Source organism: Pan paniscus, chromosome 1 (genome assembly GCF_029289425.2).
Source record: "Pan paniscus chromosome 1, NHGRI_mPanPan1-v2.0_pri, whole genome shotgun sequence".
Taxonomy (NCBI): Eukaryota; Metazoa; Chordata; class Mammalia; order Primates; family Hominidae; genus Pan; species Pan paniscus.
The window spans coordinates 52,092,583-52,118,853 of NC_073249.2; the positions used below are offsets into that span (position 1 = coordinate 52,092,583).

Here is a 26,271-nt window from a genome sequence, read left to right on the forward strand (position 1 = left end):
CGATTCAGAGTTTGTATACAATTCTAAGTATTCGGTTCTCAATAAATGAGGTTGTTACGATTGCTATTGGGAAAAGACTGTGCCCTTTGATGGGTAACCTTCTCTCTATTTTCTAGAAAACAAGCAATCAAACTGATGCCACATGAAGGAAAAGAAAAATCTCTTTTTTCTTGGCTTTTCCCAGTCCTGGAGCACCAATAATTAGCTTTTCCTTCCTTTAAAAAGCCATGAAGGGGCTAAGAAGCTAGGAATAGTACTGAGCTACAATGAGTACAGAGAAAGGCCTATACTCTTTCAAGTCTGTATCACAGGAAACGTTGTGACCTCACATTCTAAGTCTTGAGAGCACACACAAGCCCAAGGAATTAAAAAAAGGAGAGAAAGAGATTCTGCTCAAATTCAAAGAATAACTAAATAAATTAACTAGTAATTGTTAAAAATTAATATTTATTGAGAACGTTTCAACTCTATCCAGTTGATTCTCTTTCATTATTTACTCAGCATGTGTGTTTCCCCTGGCATGGCCTTCCTTGGTAAATATGGGAGAAGGAGCTTAGTTTCCTGAGTCATCCACCTGTGCTCCACTGCTGCACAGAATGCTTCACCACACCACAGGTTACGCCTCACTTTGCTGTCAGTCACCACATCAAACGTATGGACTGCGATGCCTCAAGAACAGTTGTTTCTATCACATTGGCTTCAACAGAGAGGCCAATGTGGGACATGTTATATCTGTTCATAGCCCAGTTGTAATATTTGCTACCATTCTACTCCCTAAGCTATAAAAGTAATAAAATGGAACTGAAGATCTGGCAAGGCAGAGAGGCTTTATAAGCAGTAACACTGACGTGTTAAAAATGAGAATTTGACATTCTTGTAACTGTTGTACATCCCACTGAGAGGAGTATTTTACTGGCTATTTTTCTTGGTAGAAGGGCAAGGCCTTCTACCAAGTTGCCTCATCTATTCTCTCATCCCTTATTTCTGTCCCCATCGTCTCTCTATTTTCACTCTCTGACCCCCAAATTCATGGTTATTTATTATAAAAAATAGTTTAGCTACCATCTTCTTGCATAACCCTCTTATAAGCCGTGCTCTTGGACAAACTTCTCTTTTCACTACACTTTCACTTCCTTCAACCAATATTCCCAGTTACCAACTAGGTAACTTCCTAATCAAGGGGACTTTCATGTTGATATGAATGATCCTTCACAGTTTAATGACCAACTCACACTCCAATAGCCTATTTCAGCAACGACTCTCAAGACCATGACTTGCCATCATCCCTCAATATTCCTGTAATGAATATTTAAAGTCATCTATGATAACCACTGACCTGTAACACAACATGATTTCAAGGACATCATAGGATTTAATTTTATTTGACGTGAAAGGAATTTGACAGAGGCATATGATTTTAGCAACAATCATTTTGAAAATTATCAATGAAGAAAAGATATTACAACCAAGCAGTGGATTCCTTTGTTCTATTATTTTTTTTAAATTACAATATCAGAATATGCACTTTATTTGTCAATTTTGAAAAAACAAATTCAATGATTCTGTGAAGTTTTTGTTTGCTTACTACGTGTCAGGCACTATCCTGAGCATTTTATATACCGAAAAAGGACTAACAGCTGTTTCTCTGGCCTCCTCTCTGGAAATGCCTGAAGACTAGACCTCTGATTTGCAGCAGCAACTGAGGAATAGTTAGATATTTACCTATATTGATGCAAGATAAATGAGAGTTCCATGGAAATGACTAAGCATGTGTAACTCATTGTCAAGGTTGTTTAACGAGTAATTGGGAACGAATGAAATGGAGCTGCCCTGAAGAAATAGGGCTAATCACATAAACCTGATTAGATGTGACTACTCAGTCACATACACATGGCTTGACATAAAAACTGAAGGGAGGATCTCAGAGCTGATGGTTCTCCCGAGCTGAAGTTGTATTCAATCAGCTTTATTCCTTGTGGCCACACACACCCAGGGTGCAGAATGACTGGGACATCCAAAGCTGTGTCTGAGAATCATGAGACCTCTGCTGTGTTGTCATTGTGCATGCTATGACACTGGTCCTGTGCATTTTCTTCAAGACAAGTAAAATTTGTGCTTGATGAAGTCTATTGTGAATCTCAAGTCTGACTATCAATCAAATCAAGTTAAGACGTGGTAGAGTGCCACACATTCATTTTTCATTTAATCCTCACAACACTCCTATGCAGTTTAAAATAATTATTCCCATTAGGCAGATGAGAAAACATATAATTTAAGTAAAATGATTCAAACACACATAGCTTATAATTGAAATAAACTATCTTTTGTTTCTTGAATATTTTTGAAACTGGTATTTTTCTAATATAACTTTTCAATATTTAAAAATAGCAAATATTTACTTAATACTTCTGTCTATATATAGCTACTTCTGTTAGTAGCTCTGTGACTTAAAATTTATTGTTTGAATAACTAAATTATTTTTAAAATAAAATTTATTTTAATATAAATAATAATCTGTTTTATGTTTATTGAAGATTTTTTGCCTACTTACAGAAAATGTAGAACCTATAACAAAATTAAAGAAAAATATTGCAATCCCTTGTAATTTCAATGTCCAGTGATAATTGCTATTAAATTTCTAGAAACTGTGGTATAAAGAAACTGTGGTATATCGATATATATCTATCCATCTAGATAGATAGATACATGATGGAATACTACTCAGCCATAAAAAGGAATGAATTAATGGCATTTGCAGCAACTTGGGTGGAATTAGAGAATATTATTCTAAGTGAAGTAACTCAGGAATGGAAAACCAAACATCATATGTTCTCACTCATAAGTGGGAGCTAAGCTATGAGGACACAAAGGCATAAGAATGATACAACGGACTTTGGGGACTCAGCAGGAAAGGGCGGGAGGGGGATGAGGGATAACAGACTACAAATTGGGTTCAGTGTATACTGCTGAGGTGATGGGTGCATCAAAATCTCACAATCACCACTAAAGAACTTACTCATGTAACCAAATACCATCTGTTCCCCCCAAAAAAATAGGAAAAAAAAAGAAAAAAAAATTCTAAAATGTTTCCCTCTAGAATTTTTCTTTGGTTTTTCCAAGCATATTTTTTACACCACAAATTGCATATTATAGATTACATAAGATTTGACATCCTGATGTGTTTATTTTTATTTTTTTATTTTTGCTTAACCTTTTTGGAAAACAAAAATGACCTTTTGACTAAGTATTGAGATTCTTTCCCCCTTCCTTGCCCACTGGTGTACCTTTGGCTCTGATTGCTCATCTTCCATACACCTATATTAAAAAATGTACCTTCACTAGCTTTATTCCTGGGCTTTTGTGATGCAGAATCAAGACAACCAGAAAGAAATAAACAAAATTTGGGAACCTAGGAGAGGGGACTTATATAAGAAAGAGTAGAGATTTCTTTCTGAGAGAAGAAAAGAACCTATGAGAATTTCAAGAGAAAGGTCCAACCTTTTTCAGAGGTTAGACCTTAGGAAGTAGTGAGAGACATTGAGAACATAACAATGGAGAAATAATATTTTTACAAGATATTGAGAACATAAAATGGAGAAATAATATTTCTCTGTGCCTTATATTCTAATTGTATATGTGTGTATATGTGTGTGTTTCTTAAGAGACTGCAGGAAATATTTAAATTGCTTTAATTTACTTTTGATTACTGGACTGTGTTTATTTCTTTGATCCCAAAGCAACACAATTTATGTTTCAAACATTTTATTAGTATAAACGTGCAAATTTGATTAATAACATTAAGGTTATTTCTAATTTTTCACTATTATACATAACATATGGCTTCCTTCACATGCTATTTTTTGCTCTCATTTTCAGCTATTTCTCCTAGAAGAGTTACTGGACCAATGAGTAGGAACACTCATATTTAAGCCTTGAATCCATAGTGTAAAATTATTTTATAGAACTTCGCTCTAGATTTTTTGTGTTCTCTCTTCTTATTCTAATAAGTAGTCCAGAGAATGGACTTGATGATAGTTATTGAATTTGTAAGTAAGGACCCAACTCTTTATCTTCTTTTTTTTATTATTGTTCTGAAATTTTATTTAAAAAACAACTAACAAATACATTTTCAATTCAATTATGTGATGTAGTTATTTTTTAAAGGAATAAATTATTTTTAAAAGGAATGATTATGATTTCTTACCTCAGTAGAAATTTCAGAGACTTGATTTTCTTTTTTTTCATTTTTATGAATAGCTTATATTTTATTTATAAAAATGTAATTAACCCAAGCAGCAAGTTAATATTTTATATCGCAAGTTTTATATAGTCTATAATTTTTTTTATTATACTCTTTATCTTCTAACTGGGTCTCCCCTTTGAACTTTGGAGGGATATATCCAACTGCCTGCTGGATATTTTCACCTGAATGTCCCTCCAATAGTTCAAAATAAGGAGATTTAAATTGTAACAATTCATCCTATATTTTCCGTGCATTACTATTTTAGATAAAGTCATACCGTTATTTAAGATACATAAACTAGGGGCCTGGAAATCATTCTTCGTTATCCTCCCTTTTGCTCTCACCCATTTCTCATTAAACAATAAGTTAATGTTCCCCTGAAGTATCTAAGCCCACTCCGCTTCGTCCTTACCAGGACCACACTGTTTGAGGTCTCCATCATTTCATGCTAGGTCTCTCTAACTACAGCCTTGCTTTCCCTTCCTTATTCCCTTCTCATTCTGGCCAAGTCTGAGCATGCCAGGGTTCCTATTTAAAGTCCTTCGGTGGCTTTCAACCCCCCTTCATGGCACTTCCCAACATGTGAAGAGTAGGCTAAAGGGTGCCAGAGCTGCAAAAGCCACCAAGTGATCACCTCTGGTTGTCAACAGTCTTGACTACATGAGCAAGTATGGTGCACAGATATTATCCTCTCTCTACAGGCCAGTGTGAAAACATTTGGGAACCTCTGACTACAAGAAAACTCTAGTATAAGATAATTCATTATAGCATTTAAAGCCTTTAATTATGCGGACACTGCCCATACACCCTCATCTCACATCACTCCCCACTGTTTCATTTTTCTATTAAGTCCCAAATGCACTGTGCCCTTGGTTGTTTCTTGCCTTTTTCCCTCACATCAGTCTTTGCCACACTTTACGAATCAATAATCGACCAACTTTCACTTTGTTAACTTATGGATTAGTGTCTCTTAAAACCTAGTCTGTAAATGACATGCATCACAATTACATAAGACTTATTTTTTAAATTGATTTTTTGGTCCTACACAGGAACAGTGAAATCATAGCATCAGGAGTTGTAGCACAGAAACCCATCATTTAATGACCGCCCCCGATGTGTTTATTTTACATATTAAATTTTTTAATCCGATGTCATACATACACTCTCACTGACCAATGTACTTTATAAAATATGATTATATATATGTCAGGAAAAAACAAAAGCACATTGAGTTAAATAAATGTTTGAGTCTTCATAAATATGAGTTTACCAGCCATGAACAATTAACAGTGAAATATCTACTAGAAAAAGGACATAATAAAAACTATCCTTCTTTTAAAAAATAGTTATATTGATGGCAAGGACTACAACTGACCCTAAGAATTAATAAAACATATTTTTGTGACAATCTGTAACCTAGGCAATTCCAGTATGCATTACTGCCTATTAGAGTTTTAAAAAATACCTTAAAGAAATGTACTTGATAGAATACATGTTTGGTATGATATCTGGATTTTTTAAAACCAGTTTATTCCCAAAGCTCTTGGCTCTCTGAAATTCTATCATCAGTCACACAACAAATTCCCTTTGAGGGCATACAGTATGTTGATATTTAAAATTATACTTGTAGCACATGTAGCTGGTGATGAATACATGATAAATTATCTTTAATACCTGTATTTCTTATGGTTTGAGCAATAGATTATTATTCACAGGTGGAACCTACTTACAAGCTTGATTGACGATCTTTTCACTGCATCTCTCTCCCTTATGTTTTTCTGATTTACGATTAACAATTATATTTACATTAATGCTTCCCTTCATAAAGCCAAAAGTCTGGATGCAGAGTTTCCATGCTGTATCTATAGAAGACTATTTAATTCAGAAGGACCAAAAGTTTTAAATTGTCCATGGTCTTATGAATGGTGACGTTGGTATTTCCAAATTCTGACCATGTGATATGGTTGTGTGAAAACTACTCACATTAAAAAATAATTTAAGTATCTAAATCAACAATTTAGTGGCTTTACTTGTGCACTCCAAGCCTTAGATATCTGTGCAAAATGGGAATAATAAAATCTTCATCACAAGGTTTCAATTAAATGAGATAAACTATGTAAAAACATTCAGCCTAATGTCTGACATAGAGAAATTGGGTAACAGAGGTTAGTTGTATCTGGTAGGCAAGGAAAACATGAATCATAGACTCCTCTAATTTTAAAAAAAAGGCTTTAGAGATGTATTATCTCCAAAAACAAGGAATATGAGAATAAAAGGGTAGGGGGTAGTGGGCTGCTTTCACTGTTGACATTGAGTCCCTCTACGTGGACACAATTGCTATTTACCAGCCTACAGAAAAAACTATGTTTATGCAAACTTTGCCTTAGTTCTATGGCTATTCTGAACTTCAAGCAGTTCATATAGCTAGCCTGCTAACTGAAGCAGCTGAGTAGAAAGAGTTAAACAACACATACATTTCCTGATTTCAGTTGCTCCATAGAGGGGTTGTTAAAAAAAAAAAAAAGCCAGAAAACAAAAAAAAAAAATTGATATAATGAGGTTAGTGAAGAGAAAGCAATTTATATTTACGTCTATAATTATTTGAGTTTATAATTACAGAAAGTAATGCTTTAATTATTTTATGATTACTTTAGGAGAAATCATAGAAATACAGTCAATAGTATAATGAGTAGGCTGTAAAGGCTTCTTTTAAGGCTCCTAGTCTGTGAAAGTATTAAGCAGCTCCTTGCAATATTGTGTTTGATGTAATTTTCAGGCATTGATATATAAAATGTAAAATTTTACATTTCATTTTTCCTCTCTTTCCTTACCCAATCTCTGGTATAGGTGCTAATGATAAGTGAAATGAGGTTAAAGAGAAATAGGAATTCCTAATCTACAAACTGTATATGCTGTTTGCCAAATCTGAGTTGACCGTAACCTCAAAATATAACTACTTTCATTAGGGCTAATAATTTCGAAGCAAGCTTGATTATATTTTCTTTCAGAAAACATTTCTTCATACACAAGACTAGTTTTATTTTTCAGAATAAAATTTCTACCTCTATCTACATGTGAAAATAGTAGCCAGATCCATGCACAGACCTCTGACATCATTTTTAAAAGTGTGATGATTTTCTTAGGCAAAAATGTCTGGACAGCCTTTACACATATGCCCACCCCACTACAGTGTACATGCCTGGAGAACAGTGGACCTTGCTCATTTTAACTGCTTAATATATAGTTGCTGAAATAATATTTTTGTCAAGTCTTTTACATTTCTAATATTTATTTTAATGGTTATTTAAAGAAATTTGTTTACAAATTGATCCCTGGAAGTTGAAAAGAGGAAAAAAGGTGGAGTAGAAAACATTATTTGTTCCAAATATTTTATGCCTGAATATGGACTTTAGTCCATTGATGTCAAGCTTAGCCACATGACCTGCTTTTGTTAATGAAATGTGAGCCAAACCGAGGTATGTCAAAGCTGAGCTGAAGCTTTTAAGAGCTATTGTATGCTTCCTCCATTACCTTTTTCCCGCTGCCATTAAAACAGTGTTCTCTAAAAGGGAATGCCCCTGCAGATTGTGTCCTAAAATGAATGTCTTAATCTGTTTAGGCTGCCTAAACAAACTATCATAGACTAAGTGGCTTTATATACAAGAGAATTTTTGTTGTTGTTCTTGTTTTGGAGACTGGAAAGTCCTAGGTCAAAGCACCAGCAGATATGGGGTCTGTCCAGGGCCAACTTCTGGTTCATAGGTAGAGGGCCATCTTCTCTATGTGTCCTCACATGGTGGAAGGAGTAAGGAATTTCTTGGAGGTCTCTTTTACAAGGGCACTAATCCCATGTGTGAGGCCTCCACCCTAGTGACCTAATCCCCTACCAAAGGCCCCACCCCCTAAAACCACCACTTTGGAGATTAGGGCTTCAATATACATATGTTCATTTGGGGAGAGGGGACAAACATTCACTATAGCAATGAAGAATACAAACGAGGCAGAGCTGCAGCCAACTTGCACACAGTACGTGGTGGGAACAAGATATACACCTTGTTGTTTTAACACTAAGATGCTGGGTTTGTTTTTTGTTGCAATATAACCTAGTGGAAGCTGGATCATGTAGAGTGAGGTCACTAAAAACACTCTGCTCATCATTGTCTATGATTCGATTACCTAGAATAATCATGAAATCATAAAATGTAGGCCTTGAAAAAACGTGGTAATTAGATAATATAACCCCCTCATTTTACAAGTGAGAAATTGGAGACCTAGAAAGTTTAAATGATGCATTTATAGATACACAACTAATTGTGGGCCAGAGCCAGAATCTGTATTTACTGACACAACTCATTTAAAAATTAATGCTGAATATAAATATTTATTCTTCAGCTATATTAAAAGAATAGATAATGAAAATTATAGACAGAAACACAATAATAATAATGCATCACCTGTGTGAAAAAGTTATTGCTGCAAACCCACAACTGATTATTTCAATGGTGTTGCTTAATTTGTTGAGTTAATTTCATTTTCTCTCCTTGTATTAAAAACTACAAATTTGAGACCATCTGACTAGACATAATTGCTTGTTGTACAGAGCTGGTCTCTGTGCAAAGCAAACTGAATTGTGTTGAGATTGAACCGTAAACTCAGCCTCATTAGCACTCTGCTCTCACTAATTTGCAGAAAGTAAAATAAGTATTTAAAGGTTCCAAGAATTCTGAATGTAGAGAAAAGAGTCATCCATCTGGGAATTATCAGGACAATTACGTGGAGAACCAAAAAGACTACACAATGAGGTTAATCTAGGTTACATATCAGCCATTCCTGCTTTGGCAGATTTTAGTCACAAGAATGGGATAGTGGTTGAAACTATAAACATTTTACCCTGAAAAAATTTTAAAGGTAGAATGAAAACTTTTATTATTTAGGACTAACTTTTTTTAAAAAAAATAAATCTTCCCAAACCCTGATTTGTAGTGTTTGCCAAATTCTGTGATGAAATTACTTCCACCGTGGCTGATTTTAAGCCACCAACGCTTTAATAACTGGCCTTTTAAATTCCTTAATGTTTATCTTTTGGAATAAATAAGCTGGTGTGAGCTTGTGGGAGGTTTAGAATCTGACAAACTTGTTTTAAATCTCAGTTGTATCCCCTTGTAGCTGTGTTTTTAGTATGTACCCTAGGCTGTCATTTGCTTAAGGTGTCCTAATGGTTTTAATAGCTACTATGTAGTATGATTGCAAGAATGAGAGATACTTATTGTAAAACCCCTGACACCTTTCCTAATTTGCCCTGTTTTACTCAATCCACTTCAGTTATGTTGGACAACTTACAGTATCTCAAACACTATAGGCACGCTCCTGCTTCAGGGTCTTTGCACTTGCTATTTTCTTTATCAAAATATTATTCACTGTGATATCCTCATGGTCCAGCTGCTCTCTGTTACTCATCTTTTGCTTTCTTCTATAGCACTTTTTGCCAGCTCACAATTACATAATTTACTTATTTATTTGGTTTTTGTCTCTCTTACCCCACTAAAGTGTAAATTTCACAATATCAAGGATTGTGGTCTCTTCTATTCACTACTGTACCCTTGGAGCCTAGAACAGTGTCAGATATATAGATTTATGGTCCTCAATAAATACTTATTGGATAAATAAGTAAATAAAAAAATTATGGAATAAATAGTAAATGTTAATATTTATTACTTATCCTATCTTAAGGCTAGGGACAACTAACTTTACATTGGTTGCCTCTAAAACCAGTAAAATTTTTGTTCCCGCCAAACCATTCAACTCCAAATAGTCATGCTAATTCCTACATGTATGGGATACAGCAGTATGGGATACAGCAGTATGGGATACAGCATGACTGAATCCCATAGTGTTATTATTAAAAGTACACTGCCTTTGGTTTTGCTTTTAATAAAACTTTTCTGAAGATAAAAACTAGGAAATATAGGACAATCTACTTAGCATGTTGCAACGAAACTTTGAAGGAATCACTACTTTTTATTAAACTAGGAAGGACACTAGATGACTGATAAAGGGTACTAACCATAGCAACCAATAGGATCTAATACTAGATGACTGAGTACCTTCTTCCTTTCAGAAATTTTACTGTTTATTGTTAAGTCAAAAATATGTACATAAAATAAAAGATGACATTTTATTAATAAACACAACAAATAACACATGCACAGTAAAATAACTTGCAATCACTGTTTTGAATCAATAATAAAGGAAAGTAATCTTTTGGTGCCCCAAGTAATGAATGCAGTTTGTGAAAAAAAGTAGGTTAAAAATTGAACATTCAAATATGGAAGACAGCTAAACTATTTGTCCCGAGGAAATATGGAGGCATGTTTACACCTAATTCTAGTGCTATTTTACATATTGATCAGACTCTAAGTTAATTTCATAGGGCAAATTTACATAGGAGGAAATTTCTGAACACTTAATTCAAAGTGAAAGGCTGAATATGTAAAAGGTAGGGACAGTGTAAAGAGGGGGAAAATAAGAGAACAATATGGGCACATTGTTTAGCATAATCTTTCTTCTACCACATGTTAATACAAGGATATCGATATCATGTCTCTTGAAACATAACAACTATTTACTCCACAAATATTTACCGAGCACTTACTATGTTTAAAAAATCAATTGTAAACCAATTTTACCCAATAAAAGTGGTATTAACCAAGTGTTTTTTAAATCATATATCAGAGTTTTATTTATAGTAGATGTTGTAGGTTGAATTGTGTCCCCAAGGTATGTCAGAGTCCTAACCCTCAGTACCTGTGAATGTGCCCTTATTTGTAAATAGGGTTTTTGCAGATGTAATCAAGTTAACATGGGGTCATTAGGGTAAATCTACTCCAATATGACTGACGTCCTTATAAGAAGAATAGAAGAGAGGTAGACAGATAAAGTGAGAATATCATGTGATAGTGGCAGAGACTGGAGTGATGCAGTTGCAAGCTAAGAAACACCCAGGACTGAATGACACCACTAGAAGCCAGGAAAAGGCAGGTAAGGATTCCAAGTGGAGTCTCAGTGGGAGCAAGGGGCTTCTTACCTTTGATTTCAGACTTCTAGCCTCCAGAGCTATGAGAGAATACATTTATGTTGCTTTAAGCCACCCAGTTTGTAGTACTTTGTTACAGTAGCCCTAGGAACTAATAGCCCCAAACTGAAAGTAACAAAGTTGTCCTTCAGTAGGTGAGTGTTTAAGCAAACCATGCTACATCTATATAATGGAATATTTTTCAGTAATAAAAAGAAATGAACTATCAAGTCACAAAAGCACATGGAGGAAGCTTAAATAAATATTGCTGTGTGAAAGAAGCTCATCCAGAAAGGCTACATATTGTATGATTCCAATTTTATAGCATCCTATAAAAGACAAAACTATAGAGACATGGAATGATCAGTGGCTGCCAGAGAATCAAGGGTGTAGAGAAGAGGCACAGGGGACTTTTAGAATAGTAATTATTCTGCATAATACTTTAATGGTGCATTTGTCAAAATGTACAGAATTTTACAGTACAAAGAGTCAATCCAATTGCATGCAAATTTATAAAATCATTTAGGACATCAAGGAAATCCCAGGAAGTAATTCAGACTTTGACACAACAATCTAACTGCATTACAAATGTATGAAATAATCTCACAGAAGGGGTTGGGGGAAAACTGTTCACCTAAGTAGTTTTGGAAACAAGTGGATTCTGAAAAACTAAAAACAAAATGAAACAGCTATAAGTACTGTACCTAAACAGTTAAAGTTGTTTCCCATAGGAGTATGGGTTAACAGTCCAATACTGCTATATATGTATACTGAATTTAAACAAGTGAATAAATGGCAGATAGTGGAAATCAGGTTTCTCACTGTTGAAATTTACAGATAAGCAAGGGGAGACAGCTAGAATGATCCATGTGGAAATGGAGTTAGAGGCATCAATATGAACTCATATTTAGCTTAATACAGACAGACACAGATTTACATATAGAGATATCTATAGAAACATGTATATACACAGACTAGTACACAGACATATTTCTGTGCTCTTTCAGCTGAGATTGCCTAAAAGACCTGACACCCCAGCAGCAACAAGCACACCTCACATCCAGATCTTGGTTTTGGTTACCATTCTCTAATAAAAGGAAACAGGGCTCCTTGGAGAAATGGTGATTTATGCTAGGATTGGGTCAGGAAATACACAAGATCAGTCTGAAAGGGATTGTAGAGCCATAAAGGAAGAAAATCCTTTTTTAAAAAGCACCCCACATTGATGGGGAGTACGTGAAAAGAAAATAGGAGCCAACTGAAAAGAACTCCCACAGGCCAAAGATGGAACAATTTGAGTAACAAAATAAAATAGTATTGAATTATAACCCAGAGTATAAAATAAATGTCAATATATTCATACTGATATGAATAAACAATTGAATAAATAAATAAATGAAAGAGAAGAGCCAGATCTCCTATGCAGAAGAATTTCGAATAATTTATGTAAATTTTTCCCTCCAGGAGAGAGATCATAACTCCAAACTTCTTAAGTGTGGGTTACACACAGTGACTTCCTTTTCTAAGAGTACAGTATGGAGAAGAATAAAAGACATAACTTTATAGTTATCAGAGAAACCTGATAACACCACCTCCCAGGTGATTAAGGTCAATATCAGCAGTCATATATCATGTTGATTGTATAAATCATTGATAATATTATAGATATGATGTAATGAGGATAACCCTTTGCCTTTGTGGTCTTCATTCCAATAGCCCATAACTCCAGTTTCACCATGAGGAAAACACAAAACTAACTCCAATATTGGGAGAATCTATAAAATACCTGGCCAGAACTCAAAACCTTCAAGGTCATCAAAAACAAGGAAAGCCTGAGGAACTGTCACAGCCAAGAGGAACCTCAAAATACAAGACAGCAAAATGTACTGTGATATCTTGGATGGGATACCAGAACAGGGAAAGCATGTCAGGTAATATCTAAGGAAATGTACATAAACTACTTAGGTGAACAGTTTTTCCCCAACCCCTTCTGTGAGATTATTTCATACATTTGTAATGCAGTTAGATTGTTGAGTCAAAGTCTGAATTACTTCCTGGGATTTCCTTGATTTCCTAAATGATTTTATAAATTTGCATGCAATTAGATTGACTCTTTGTACTGTAAAATTCTGTACATTTTGACAAATGCGCCATTAAAGTATTATGCAGAATAATTATTATTCTAAAAGTCCCCTGTGCCTCTTCTCTACACCCTTGATTCTCTGGCAGCCACTGATCATTCCATGTCTTTATAATTTTGTCTTTTACAGGATGCTATAAAATTGGAATCATACAATATGTAGCCTTTCTGGACGAGCTTCTTTCACACAGCAATATTTATTTAAGCTCCCTCCATGTGCTTTTGTGACTTGATAGTTCATTTCTTTTTATTACTGAATAATATTCCATTATATAGATGTAGCACGGTTTGCTTAAACACTCACTCTAACTTTTCTTGTCCACTTGAATTTCAGTATTTGTTATTGTGAGACCATGAATGATAATTTTTGAAAATCACCAACGATGAAAAAAAAAGCATGCAATTCTCCAGAAAATTTTGCTAAGAGAAGTATCTAATAAAAGAAGCCACAGTTAACTCTGCTATGTAATGTAGGAAACCCTGGGTAACTTTCATGGAGTAGTGATGATTTTACTGTAAACTGATGAGATTATTTCATTTATGAGGAAGCAAAAAGATACCTTTTTCTCACACTAATAATTAGGTAGGCACTTTACAAAATGCCACTGCAAGGATATTAACTTGCACAGTAACGATCAAAGTTTTCAATGTTTCTACACATGTAGAATTTTAAGAGTATGTGATTACTCCCTAATGAATAACATCAGCCTTCTCTGACATATTAAGCAAATTCAATTATTTCTTATTTAATCTCTATTTGTTCTTCATTCTTTTAGTACTTTAGAAAGTACTTTTAAAAATAATGCCATTCAAATCAATTACTTAATAATTGCTAATGGTTTTTGGAAGACTGGATGCTACCCCAAACTCTTTAACATTGTTCTGGTAACTCTAAAGTAGTTTTGTCAAACCACATTTTTTTTACATGTTGTGATCATACTTTAAATGTAGATTAAAACAGTTACTTTTAAATTAATCTCGATGTGGCATTTACATTGAAAATATTGTTTACCCCCAAATTTATAAAGGACTAGAGAGATAGACATTACTTTTCTAATTCATGGTATGGTTGTTTCTTTAAAACCCTTCAGAACAGATTCATACATCAAGGTCCCAAAAAGAGTTTATTATAAAGTACTGTTATTATTTAAAACAGTCTCTGAATAATGGATCACAGGAGAGTCTCACTCTAATAAGTTTCTCTTTTAATACATCAGAAGCAAAAAATAATAGCTCTTCTTGAATTATTAAAATTTAATTGGTCCCACACATTAGAACCAGTTTTGCAAAATCATGGAACAGGTATAAAAACAACCAGGACAAATTCATTGCAACTCCAAGTTAGGAGAATGTCTACCTGCTCAGGAACAGAAAGGGAATGTCACTTCCTGAACTCTGCTCTAATATTCCTCATGTCACATGTCCTCAACTGGAAGGACATAAAGGTTGATCAAAACATAAACAGCATTCCCCTGGTAGCTGAGCAAGGTAGAACTTTAGATACAAAATACAGTATGGAGCTGGAGGTGATTATTTTCTCTTAAATTTAAGGGAACATATTTCAAAGTTTGAAGAAAGAATCACTGATTCCTTCAATTAATATGATATTAATAACTGAAATTTCTTTCTCCCTTTCTTTTTATTTCTTGAGACAGGGTGTAGCCGTTTTTATCAGGCTGGAGTGCAGTGGCAGGATCATGGCTCACAGCAGTCTCGACCTTCCAGTCTCAAGCGATCCTCCCACCTCAGCCTCCTGAGTAGCTGAGACTACAGGCACATACCACGATGCCCCATTAATTTTTTATATTTTTGTGTGTAGAAATGAGGTCTTGTTATGTTGCCCAGGCTGGTCTTGAACTAGGCTTAAGTGATCTCGTTTCAGCCTCTCAAAGTGCTGGGACTACAGGCTTGAGCCACCATACCTGGATAATGGACATTTCTTTGTTTGCTATTATGTTCCAAGCAGAACATAATAAAGTCTGCTTATGCATTATCACTTAAAGTCCTTATGCATCATCACTTCATGGGAATAACTACATGCAAGCTAAGAGCCCACACTCCAGAGCCAGATCTCCAGGTTCACATTCCAGATCTACCATTCACTAGTAGTATGGCCTTGGACAAATTAATAAACCTCTATGTGCCTCAGTTTCTTCAGCTGCAAAATGGAATTAATAATAAATTCTACTCGACAGGGTTATTATGTATATAAGAGTGACAACAGTTATAAAGCTCATAGTGTTTATCTTTTCTCCTAAATAATCTCGTTGAAGAGAGGGATATGTTTATATTTAACTATTCTGATGATTCCTAGCATCATTATGTAGTAGGTTCTTAATAAAGATTTATTGTATAGCTCAGAGCTTCTGGTTACCTGTATTTGAAATGAAGAGCTAATTAAATTATAGTTTCCTAGGATCTACTAAGTACCTGGGGCTAGACTTGAGAGGCTGCACATTTTAACCAGGCATTCCAGCTCCCTGAGGTGCCTCAAAGTTTGAGGTACACTGGTATAGTGACTTGAATCTTTGTTTCATCTTCTATAAAATGTGAATTACTATGATAGTATCTATCTTATAGGGTTGTTGCAAGAAGTAAATGACATATATGATATAGAAAATGCTTAACACAATGTTAGCAATTTTTACTGCTAGATATTATGTTATTCACTTGTCTGGAACACAGAATTTATGTCAAGAATACTAGGTGATAAGGGTAGAAAGGAAGGCTGATGCTAGATTGTTTTAAAGTCAGGTGGGAAAAAAAACTCAGCTAACAAGGTCTAAACTACGTGTTTTGATTGGGAAAGCAATATGATTATATCTTGCCAATAAATATATCAACACAGACAAAAGTCTACCTGCTTAAAAATCGAAGAAAATGAGACTTCAAATGTACTTTTTTAAATGAATAAAAATACTATGCTGGAGAACAAATAAAATAATTACAAAGTATTTAGAATCTATCAATAAAATCACTTACTCAAAGAGAGCAAAAACAAATGATGTATATGTATCAATTCATAGTTACTATACTTTTAATTAAAGATATCATACATTCATTTCCTTTAAAACAAACTGCAGCAAACTCCAGGAATTTCCATATATATTACATTGAATGACAAAGCTCTTTGCCATAAAATGCACCATAAACTCACTTCACATTCATTTTATGACTTATTTCTTTTTCTCCCTTTCTTCCCCTACCTGCACAACTAAACACAGCACTTCTCTTCCTCATTCCTCATTGCCTGGGGCCCACATTAAGTTTCAAGGAGGGTAAATAACTATTTAAATAACAACTCTTTAGTAAATATATCTCTGAAAAAAAATCTTTTGTGCGTGTGCGTTGCAGTCAAGTATTATACTGATCATTTGTTTAAAGTTTGACTTGGTTTTTCTATATGTGCCATCAGCTACCTACCCACAGCATTTACTTATTTCTTCACTCAGTCTCTAATATATGTTCAACTGTAAACCGTACAAGTAACAATCTCACTGGTGCAGCCACAGAAGGTGACCCAGATTATCCAACACTGTGTGCTAATGCCAAGTTGTCTTGTTCAACGGCAGCTGCTCTACGCTTTGCCTTATTGATATTCAGATTCAACAGACACAAATCACATGGCCCCTTTGACAAGCACACACTCTCCCTGTCTTCGTTTTAAACGTGTTGAATAGCTACTGTGCTTCATAAACACACAGCTGGAGCAATTTGGTCTCCTCTGATTTTCCATCCTGCTATAGAACCGACAAGATTATCTCAGAAACATTGCTCTTGCTTCTATTTGGGGAATTTTGTGGAAAATAATATCTTCATTTATAAAACAGAAACACATAACACTAAAAGCCCATTTCTCTGGTGAAAGAAACACTTTGAACCATTACCCTCTGGGAAACATTGAGACTATCCCCTTAATTATGAGAGCAAATGTTGCAACACAGAGTTATTTAAAAGTGAAGATAAATATATAGTATGTGGGAATAAAATGAAATACAGGTTATGAATAACTTCCTTTTAAAGGATATCAATTAGTAAGGGCCAAATCTATTTTGTAAAAGCGTAAACACAACAAAATATCTTCTAGTCTATGTGACCATTTCATTCTCCAGCTCACTACTACAAAGGTTAAAAACAAAATTTCTGTACCTGAATACCTATTGGAAATCATAGAATCTTAAAACTGACTGTTCACATTGACTGGTATCACTGATTTCTTTCACACAGGACACTTAAAAAAAAACAAATAAAAACTTCCTTTTTTAGCATTGTATTTTATAGAACATGCAACATTATCCATTATTTGTAAGAAATATAATAAGCCAGAAATAAACCAGGAAAAATGCCCAAAGTGGGAAAGGCTTACTTTTTATGTAGATAAGCAGTGAGAAACTGAGGTAGAAGATGAGAAGGTAGTTAATGTTCTTAAGTGCCATGGTCTTATTTAGAGAACATCCTCTGGTGTGTTGCTGGTGGTCTGGTCCCAGTCCGGCTCCTGATCTCTGTCTGTCTCAGAGAGGATCGGGTGCCTCAGAACCCCCAGGTGCCATCTCTGTCCCACCCCACTTACAGCTCCTTCACAGAAAATACAGGGACTTAGATTCAAAAAGCAGTTTGTGCTTCTTAGCATCACTTACACGGGAGGATGGGGTGATTTTTCAAACCTGGTGCAGATTTTTTCAGGCTGGATTGGATTCATTCCCCCCTCAAGCCTTTGCTGCGAGTTTTCTTCTGTTAATGCTGCCTCTTCAAAAGGGCCTACATTAGAATAGTGTCTTCAATTGCTCTCAATAGAGGGATTAATTTCTGATAACTGCCTTGCCACACAATTATGATCTGGCAACTTTTAAAGGAATACCATATGTTCCTGTATATTTACTTTCATCTTCAGAACACAATTCACAGACAAGTAATCTTTTCTGTTCATAAATTATATTCCCACAACTCAGATTTCTGTTGTTTGTAAGTTGGGCCAAGACAGAAGAAAACTTAAACTACTGCATAAAATGAACAGAGTTCTGAAGATCATTCAGGGGCAGATTTTGTCATAAGTCCAGAGCTCATTTTATTCTCGGTTCATGAAATTATATGCTCTGGGATTTCTTGAGCTTTTGTTTTACTATAATTGATGAATGTAAACATGTTTGCTTATTTAAAAAATACACTTGCTTTAAATACACAATATTTTCTCAGATTAAATTGTTCAAGTCCTTAAAATTGTATTTTTATTAGACACCATGAAAACATCCATTAATTAAAACCAGAATGCTTTATTTTCTAATTGGTGTTAGTGCTAGTACAGAGCCTTTTTCCATTGTTAAAACTGTTCACTGTTACACTTTAAAATGCAATTTCTATAGCTGATTTTTAAAAAGCTTTATAAATTTGCCAGATATTTAACTATATAACATATATTTTGAAGTCTTTATATTTTCTGCCCATGTCTCTAATATTTTGACAGTCAGCTTAATGTTTTTTATTAATATTATTCTCTCACATACTCACAGATTTACTTGCTGAAGTAGGATTTATCCATTTAAAATTATTTAATTTTTATAGAATTCATGACAATTATTATTTTTAAAGATTTTTTCCTCCCCTCATGCAAATAATTTAACTTGGGCAATTTAACAATTAGAGTAAAAGAATTTCAGATTACAGAAGCATTATTAACTCCCTATTCTAATCCCTGTGTTTTGTCAATTGGAGAATTGAGAAGCAGAGCAATTATTCTGTGTGCCCAGAGTCATCTGGTGGGTCAGTGTCAACATTAGGACCAGAGTCTTCCCATGATTTCTAGAACATTAGTTCTTCACTAAATCTTGTGAAGTCTCTTTTCATCTTTATTCTTATGTGTTCTGTCATGCCTTTTGCAATGATACCATTCTGGGACATCTACATACTGAACCAACTTGATCTCCATTCGTTCTAAAAAGGCCTCCACCATGAACCCCAAGACTAAGGAATTTACAACATGGAAGGCCGATTGATAGACTGGAAAAAAAATGAATAGACTCAGGTAAAGAATCTTATGGTATTAGAAAGCCTTCTGTTAGGGTGTCTTTAATTATGAGTGTCACAATCAAAGAAACAAAGAAAATTAGTTTTTCAAAAGACAAAAGTGTCAAAGAAAATAAGTGGTTGAGAGAACATGTTATGCAAAGGATGGTTATAGGAATTATATACATGGAGTTTGAATATAAAAAAGTAAGTGGATATAGCCATTATACAAATGAGTCAATGGCTGCCATGTGTCAGATTTGGGCTAGTCAGGAATTCCTTTAGAAAAACATATAATATTTATGTTGAATTTTCAAGCATAAGTATGGGTATGCTGTGGTCTGAATGTTTTCCCCCCTTCCCAAATTCACATGTTGAAACCTAATCCCCAATGTGATAGTATTAAGAGGTGGGGAGTTTTGAAAGGTGGTTAGACCTAACCCTCATGAATGGGATTACTGCCCTTATAAAAGAGGCCTGAGGGAGTTTATTTGCCCCTTGCACCACATGAGGACACATAGAAGGAACCTTCTATGAGGAACAGGCCCTTGGCAGCTACCAAATTTGCTGGTACCTTGATGTTCCTCTTCCCAGTCTCCAAAATTATAAGAAGTCAATTTCTCTTGTTATAAATTACCCAGTCTAAATTTTGTTATAGCAGTATGAAAAAACTAAAGGTATAACAAATAAATAGGGCAAGAGTGAAGTTTAAGAGTTTTACAGAAAAAGGATATGTATATAGGAATAGAGGCCTAAAGCAGTTGGACAAATCAAGAAACTAGAAATATTCTGATATTGCAGAAACATAGGTGTGAAGAGATGTCAGGAAATAAGACTCAGCAAATCCACAAAATCAAGGAAGTTTGATTTTCAGTATGAGGAAAAGACACCATTAATAGGTTTTAAGTAGTGAGTTCACATACTCAGAGTTGTGTTTAGAAAGATAAATCTAGCAGCAATGTAGCAATGTTTGGAAAAGGGCAGATGGAAAGCACAGAAACCAGTGAGAAGGATATTGCCATTGTCCACAAGAGAGATGATAAGGGACTGAACTAAAGCAGAGACAGTGGGGATGATAAAATGAAACAAAACAGCAATAAACTAGATACATCTAAAGACATATAGAGAATAAGGCAACATGAAAACGAATTTTATCAGGTTTTGAGCTTCGGCATTTGGGCTACTATTAATGTCATTCATAAAAATGAAGAATATAGACAAGGGCACCTATACAAGAAACAGCAAAAACCATCCTTCCCAAGTCAAACACATTTAAATATATGTCTGTATTTGAGCAAAGTGTAACTTTTATAGAAATATGTAAGTGAGCTCAACAGCAATAAAGTAAAATAACCAATTGAGATAGACAATTCTTGACTTTTGGAATGGAAAGACAGAGAGAGAAAGAGGAGGAGGGAAGGAGGGAAGGAACAAATGAAAGATAAGAAAAGAAGGAAGGAAAAATGAAGGAAGGAAGGACAAAAGGAAGGAAGAAAGGACAAAAGGAAGGAAGAAAGGACAAAAGGAAGGAAGAAAGAAAGGAAAGAAAGAAGCAGGAGAGAGGAAGGAAGGGAAGAAAGGAGGAAATAAAGAAAAGAGTAGTTCAGAAACAGGGAAATCAATGAGAACTGAGATGAAACTAAACTCTCATGTGGAAATGCTACAATTCACAGTTCACAAATGGTTCCCATGGAAGCCAACCTCTACCGAAGATGAGCTCACAGCTTAAAACTATAAATCAAACTAGAAACCCACTGCCATGACAGACATTGGACACAATGAGTGGGAACATTCACACTCAAAAGATTCATGATAATGGAGCTAACTTAAGAGATTATAAAATAACACTTTGTTAAGATACAGAAAAAAAGAATCAAAGAAAATAAGTGGTTGAGAAAATATGTTAAACAAAGAATGCACTGTTCTGGCCGGGCGCGGTGGCTCACATCTGTAATCCCAGCACTCTGGGAGGCTGAGGCGGGTGGATCACATGAGGTCAGGAGTTTGAGACCATCCTGGCCAACATGGTGAAACCCTGTCTCTACTAAAAAAAAAACAAAAGTTAGCCGGGCATGGTGGCAGCCACCTGTAATCCTAGCTACTTGGGAGGCTGAGACACAAGAATCCCTTGAACCCAGGAGGCGGAGGTTGCAGTGAGCCGAGATCATGCCACTGCACTCCAGCCTGGGTGACAGAGCGACAGAGTGAGACTTTGTCTCAAAAAAAAAAAAAAAAGAAGAATGCACTGTTCTTATTCACTGTGTATGGGTAAATTGGTATAACCTTTATGGAAAACAATAAGGAAATTACTCAAAGAACTTAAAATAGAACTATCATTTGATCCAGTAATCCCATTACTGTGTAGCTACCCAAAAGAAAAGGAATCATTGTATGAAAAAGATACCAGTGCTTTATATGTTTAATGCAGTACTATTCACAACAGCAAAGATATAGAACTAACCTAAATGTCCATCAATGGATGATTGGATAAAGAAAATACGGTATATATAACACAATGGAATTCAATTCAGCCATAAAAAATGAAATCATGTCTTTACAGCAACATGGATGGAACTGGAGGCTATTATCTGAAGGGAAACAACTCAGACACAGAAAAACAAATACCGCATGTTCTCACTTATAAATGGGAGCTAAATAATGTGTACACATAGACGCAGAGTGTGAAATGATAGATGATGGAGACTTGGAAGGTTGAGGGAGTTGGAGGAGGGATAGATGATGACAAGTTGCTTAATGGATATAATGTACATTGGTGATGGATACACTAAAAGCCTAAACTTCACTACTCTGCAATATGTCCACGTAACAAATTGCACTTGTGCCTTTTAAATACATACAAATAAAAAATTTTAAGAGATAAAACAATGTATTTATTTTATAAAACAAGAACAAGACATGATAAAAATGATTAGGCCTATTTGAAAATAAACTGAACATAAATTCTAAAAATAAAAAAAGTCATTAAAATTTTTTCAAAAATTTAACTAATAAATAGTAGATGACACTACAATATACTAAACAGAAGATAGATCTGAAGTTTTTTTTAGAATAGATCAATGTGAGATAAGGAGTTGGTGAAAAAGAATGAACAATAAAGAGACATGGAAAATAGAAAGTTCTATCTCAGAGGCAAGGAAAAAAGTGGGAGAAGGTAAGTATCAAGAACTAATGGACTAGAGTTTTCAGATATGAAAAAATATGATTTCTCCAATTTAGAAAAGCTCACTGAATCCCTAGGAAATATTACATTTAAAGTGCAACAAAATTGCAACAAAAACAAAAATTGACAATTGGGACCTAATTAAACCAAAGAGCTTCTGCACAGCAAAAGAAACTATCATCAGAGTGAACAATATACAGAATGGGAGAAAATTTTTGCAAACTATGCATTCAACAAAGGTCCTACATCCAGAATCTATAAGGAACTTAATCAGTTCAACAAGCAGAAAACAACTCCATTAAAAAGTGGGCAAAAGACATGAACAGACACTTCTCAAAAGAAGACATACAAGCAGCCAACAAACATGTAACAAAATGCTCAACGTCACTGATCATCAGAGAAATGCAAATCAAAACTACAATGAGATGCCATCTCACACCAGTCAGAAAGAATATTTTTTTTAAGTCAAAAAACAACAGATGCTGGTGAGGCTACAGATAAAGGGAACACTTACACACTGTTGATGGGAATGTAAATTCGTTCAGCCACTGTGAAAAGCAGTTTGAAGATTTCTCAAAGAACTTAAAACAGAAATACCATTTGATCTAGCAATCCCATTTCTGGGTATCTACCCAAAGGAAAATAAATCATTCTACAAGAAATACACATGCAATCATATGTTCATTACAGCGCTATTCATAATAGCAAAGATGTGGAATCAACCTAAGGTCCCATCAACGATGGATTGGATAAAGTAAATGTGATACTTATACAAGATGGAATACTTTGTAGCTATAAACACAACAAAATTGCGTCCTTTGCAAGAACATAGATGCAGCTGCAGGCCATTATCCTAAGCAAAATGATGCAGGAAGAGAAAAATCAAATACTGCATGTTCTTACTTATAAGTGGGAGCTAAATATTGGGTACACATAGACATAAAGATGGGAACAATAGACACTGAGGACTATTGTTGAGAAGAAGGGGGTGAAGGGCTGAAAACTACCTATTGGGTGCTATGCTCACTACCTGGGCAATGAGATCATTCATACCTCAAACCTCAGTGTCACACAATATACCCATGTAACATATCTGCACATCTACCCCCGGTATCTAAAAGTTAAATTTTTAAAAAAAGAAAAATAAATACATACAGTGCAGTAAAAGAAGCAAAATAAAATCTTACAAAGTCAGCAGCATTTGTCGTTAAAGTCTAAAATGTTTACAGTAGAACAATAATCAAAATGATGAAAGACTTTTCAAGAATAAATTAGGTGCCATAAAACAAAGAAAATAGAAGAAAAGGAAGATTTATAGATAAAAATAGAAGGTACAGTTTTAAAATACATTCAATTTGAGCTGTCTATTCAAAACCAAGTGAAGATCCAGAACATAGTAGGTTCTGGAGATACAATTTCAGAATGTAGGACAGCTGTTCTTACTGGTGGACACTATTGATGTCATATTAATGTACAAGCATTTGTTTGTTTTACACGTACTATACAAAAGGTATATTATATGTACACCTGCAATACATCAGATACTAGAGTCATCATCAGTAATTTGCGTGTTTAAGACAGGGTCATCACCCTTGTTGAATTAAACTCTGGTGAGCAGATGCAGTCTTCTGAGGAAAAAAGTACTTTATCTCCCAGTTCCCTGATATTCAAAATTGATTTAATAAGAGTACAAAGATTTATCTTCAGCTCAATACCAACTCCATATTATAGATTATTTTATGCACATTATCTCACTTAATACAGCATCTCCACAAAGTAGATTAAATTAACCCTATTTGACAATGGCAAAAAAGAGATTGAGAGACCCAAGTTACCTGTATAATAAGTGCTGCTGTTCAGATTCACACCCAACTTGCTTATTCCAATGTTCTTAATTATTGTTATAATGGTATTTATTGTTAATTACATAATTATAAATGTATTATTGTGAAAAATCCCAAATATTAGGATAAATATAAAGAATCTTTGATGAACAACAATCCCACACTCCTCTCCAGAAATAATCATTGTTATTTGTTAATGAATATCGTTTTATGCCACTCTATGCTACAGTTTGATAAATACATAGATGATTGATAGATGAATAGAGACATAAATATTATTTTGCTTCTTTTTTTAAATAACGGTATGATACTCTATGTATTATTCTGCAACTTGCTTTTCTCACTCAACAGTGTGTCTTGAAGATTTTGGCATTTAACTCACATACTTTTTAATGCCACGCGGCATTTCATAGTATGCATGTACTATAGTTTAATGATTTCATTTTTCTGGGAATCAATGTTTCCAATTTACTTTATGCAAACAATGATTAATAAAAATCATTTTACACACCCATTTGTTCAAATGCACAAGAGTTTCTCTAGGGTAAATGCTAAAATTTACCTTAGGCAAATACAGAAATTTTGAGGATAAATTTTGAAGCTGGCTATTGGGTATGTAAAGGTATATCATATCATTTATTGTGTTTGTATAGATTTTTAAAAATTAATTACAAAAAACTTGAAATTTTAAATTTGTGTATTTTTCATATTTAGAAAAATTGAGCCTCTTTTAGCATTTGCATTTACTCCTCAATGATTTGCCAACTCATATCATATTCACTTTTCAATTAACTCTTTAAAAATTTTTATTTAGAGGCCGGGCGCGGTGGCTCACGCCTGTAATCCCAGCACTTTGGGAGGCCAAGGCGGGTGGATCACGAGGTCAGGAGTTCGAGACCAGCCTGGCCAATATGGTGAAACCCTATCTCTACTAAAAATACAAAAATTAGTTCGGCGTGGTCATGCACACCTGTCGTCCCAGCTACTTGGGAGGCTGAGGCAGAAGCATCTCTTGAACCTGGGAGGCGGAGGTTGCAGTGAGCCAGGATCTCCCTACCGCACTCTAGCCTGGGTGACAGAGCAAGATTCCATCTCAAAAAAAAAAAAAAAAAATTTAGTTAGTTGTAGCATTTCCTTATAAAGATTTGATCTTAATTCTTAGTCTGCTATAAATGTTGAAAATGTTCCTTCTCAATAGGTTCATTTTCTCTTAAAGTTTATAGTTTTTCTTTATCTATTTGATTTTGAAAAGTTTTTATGACTTTTGATTTTTGTGTTATTGAGGAATGCTTTTTTTTCTCATCAGGCTTACTAACACAGGGGTTCCCATTGGGTTTCATTCCAAATTTTATTTTAAAAAATTAAAATACATGTATTAAAATTTCTTAAAATTTTGTGACTTTAACCCACATGGAATACATTTTTATGAATGATCTAACTTACAGTTTTAATTTTATTTCTAAATTATAGATTTAACTTTATTTCCAGATGGATAGCCAATGTCCAAACTACAAAATCATGTATGAAACCCATATATATAAAAAAATTTTTGTTTAATTAAACCTTTGTGATTCTTTTGCCAATAAACTTAGTTGTTTGTTTCTCCTTCCTCTTCTTCTTCTTCCTCTTCCTCTTCTTCCTCTTCCTCTTCCTCTCTCTCTCTCTTTCTTTTTTTAGGGTCTCACTGTGTCACCCAGCCTGGAGTGCAGGCAGTAGCACAATCTCAGTTTGTGGCCACAACAGCCTGAACTCAAGTGATCCTCCCAACCTCAGCTTCTGGAGTACCTGGGA

General features: G+C 34.6%; 1 protein-coding gene across 12 annotated transcripts in view; it reads right to left on the reverse strand.

The window, feature by feature from the left end:
- CRB1 (crumbs cell polarity complex component 1) overlaps positions 1 to 26,271 on the reverse strand; it is a 281,528-nt gene that overhangs the window by 196,854 nt on the left and 58,403 nt on the right. For 7 of the 12 annotated variants that reach the window (XR_008624762.2, XM_063598016.1, XM_055110116.3 and 4 more), the window contains exon 1: positions 17,822 to 18,050. The exons of 3 other annotated variants lie outside the window; for them this stretch is intronic. Coding sequence is in view for 8 of the 9 variants with exons in the window: in XM_063598016.1 (XP_063454086.1) it covers positions 17,822 to 17,891 (70 nt within the window). In the remaining variant the exon portion in view is untranslated. Of the gene's footprint in view, positions 1 to 17,821; positions 18,053 to 26,271 lie in introns of those variants that run through there. 2 more of the 12 variants (XM_003823077.5, XM_003823075.5) reach the window with 1 other exon arrangement.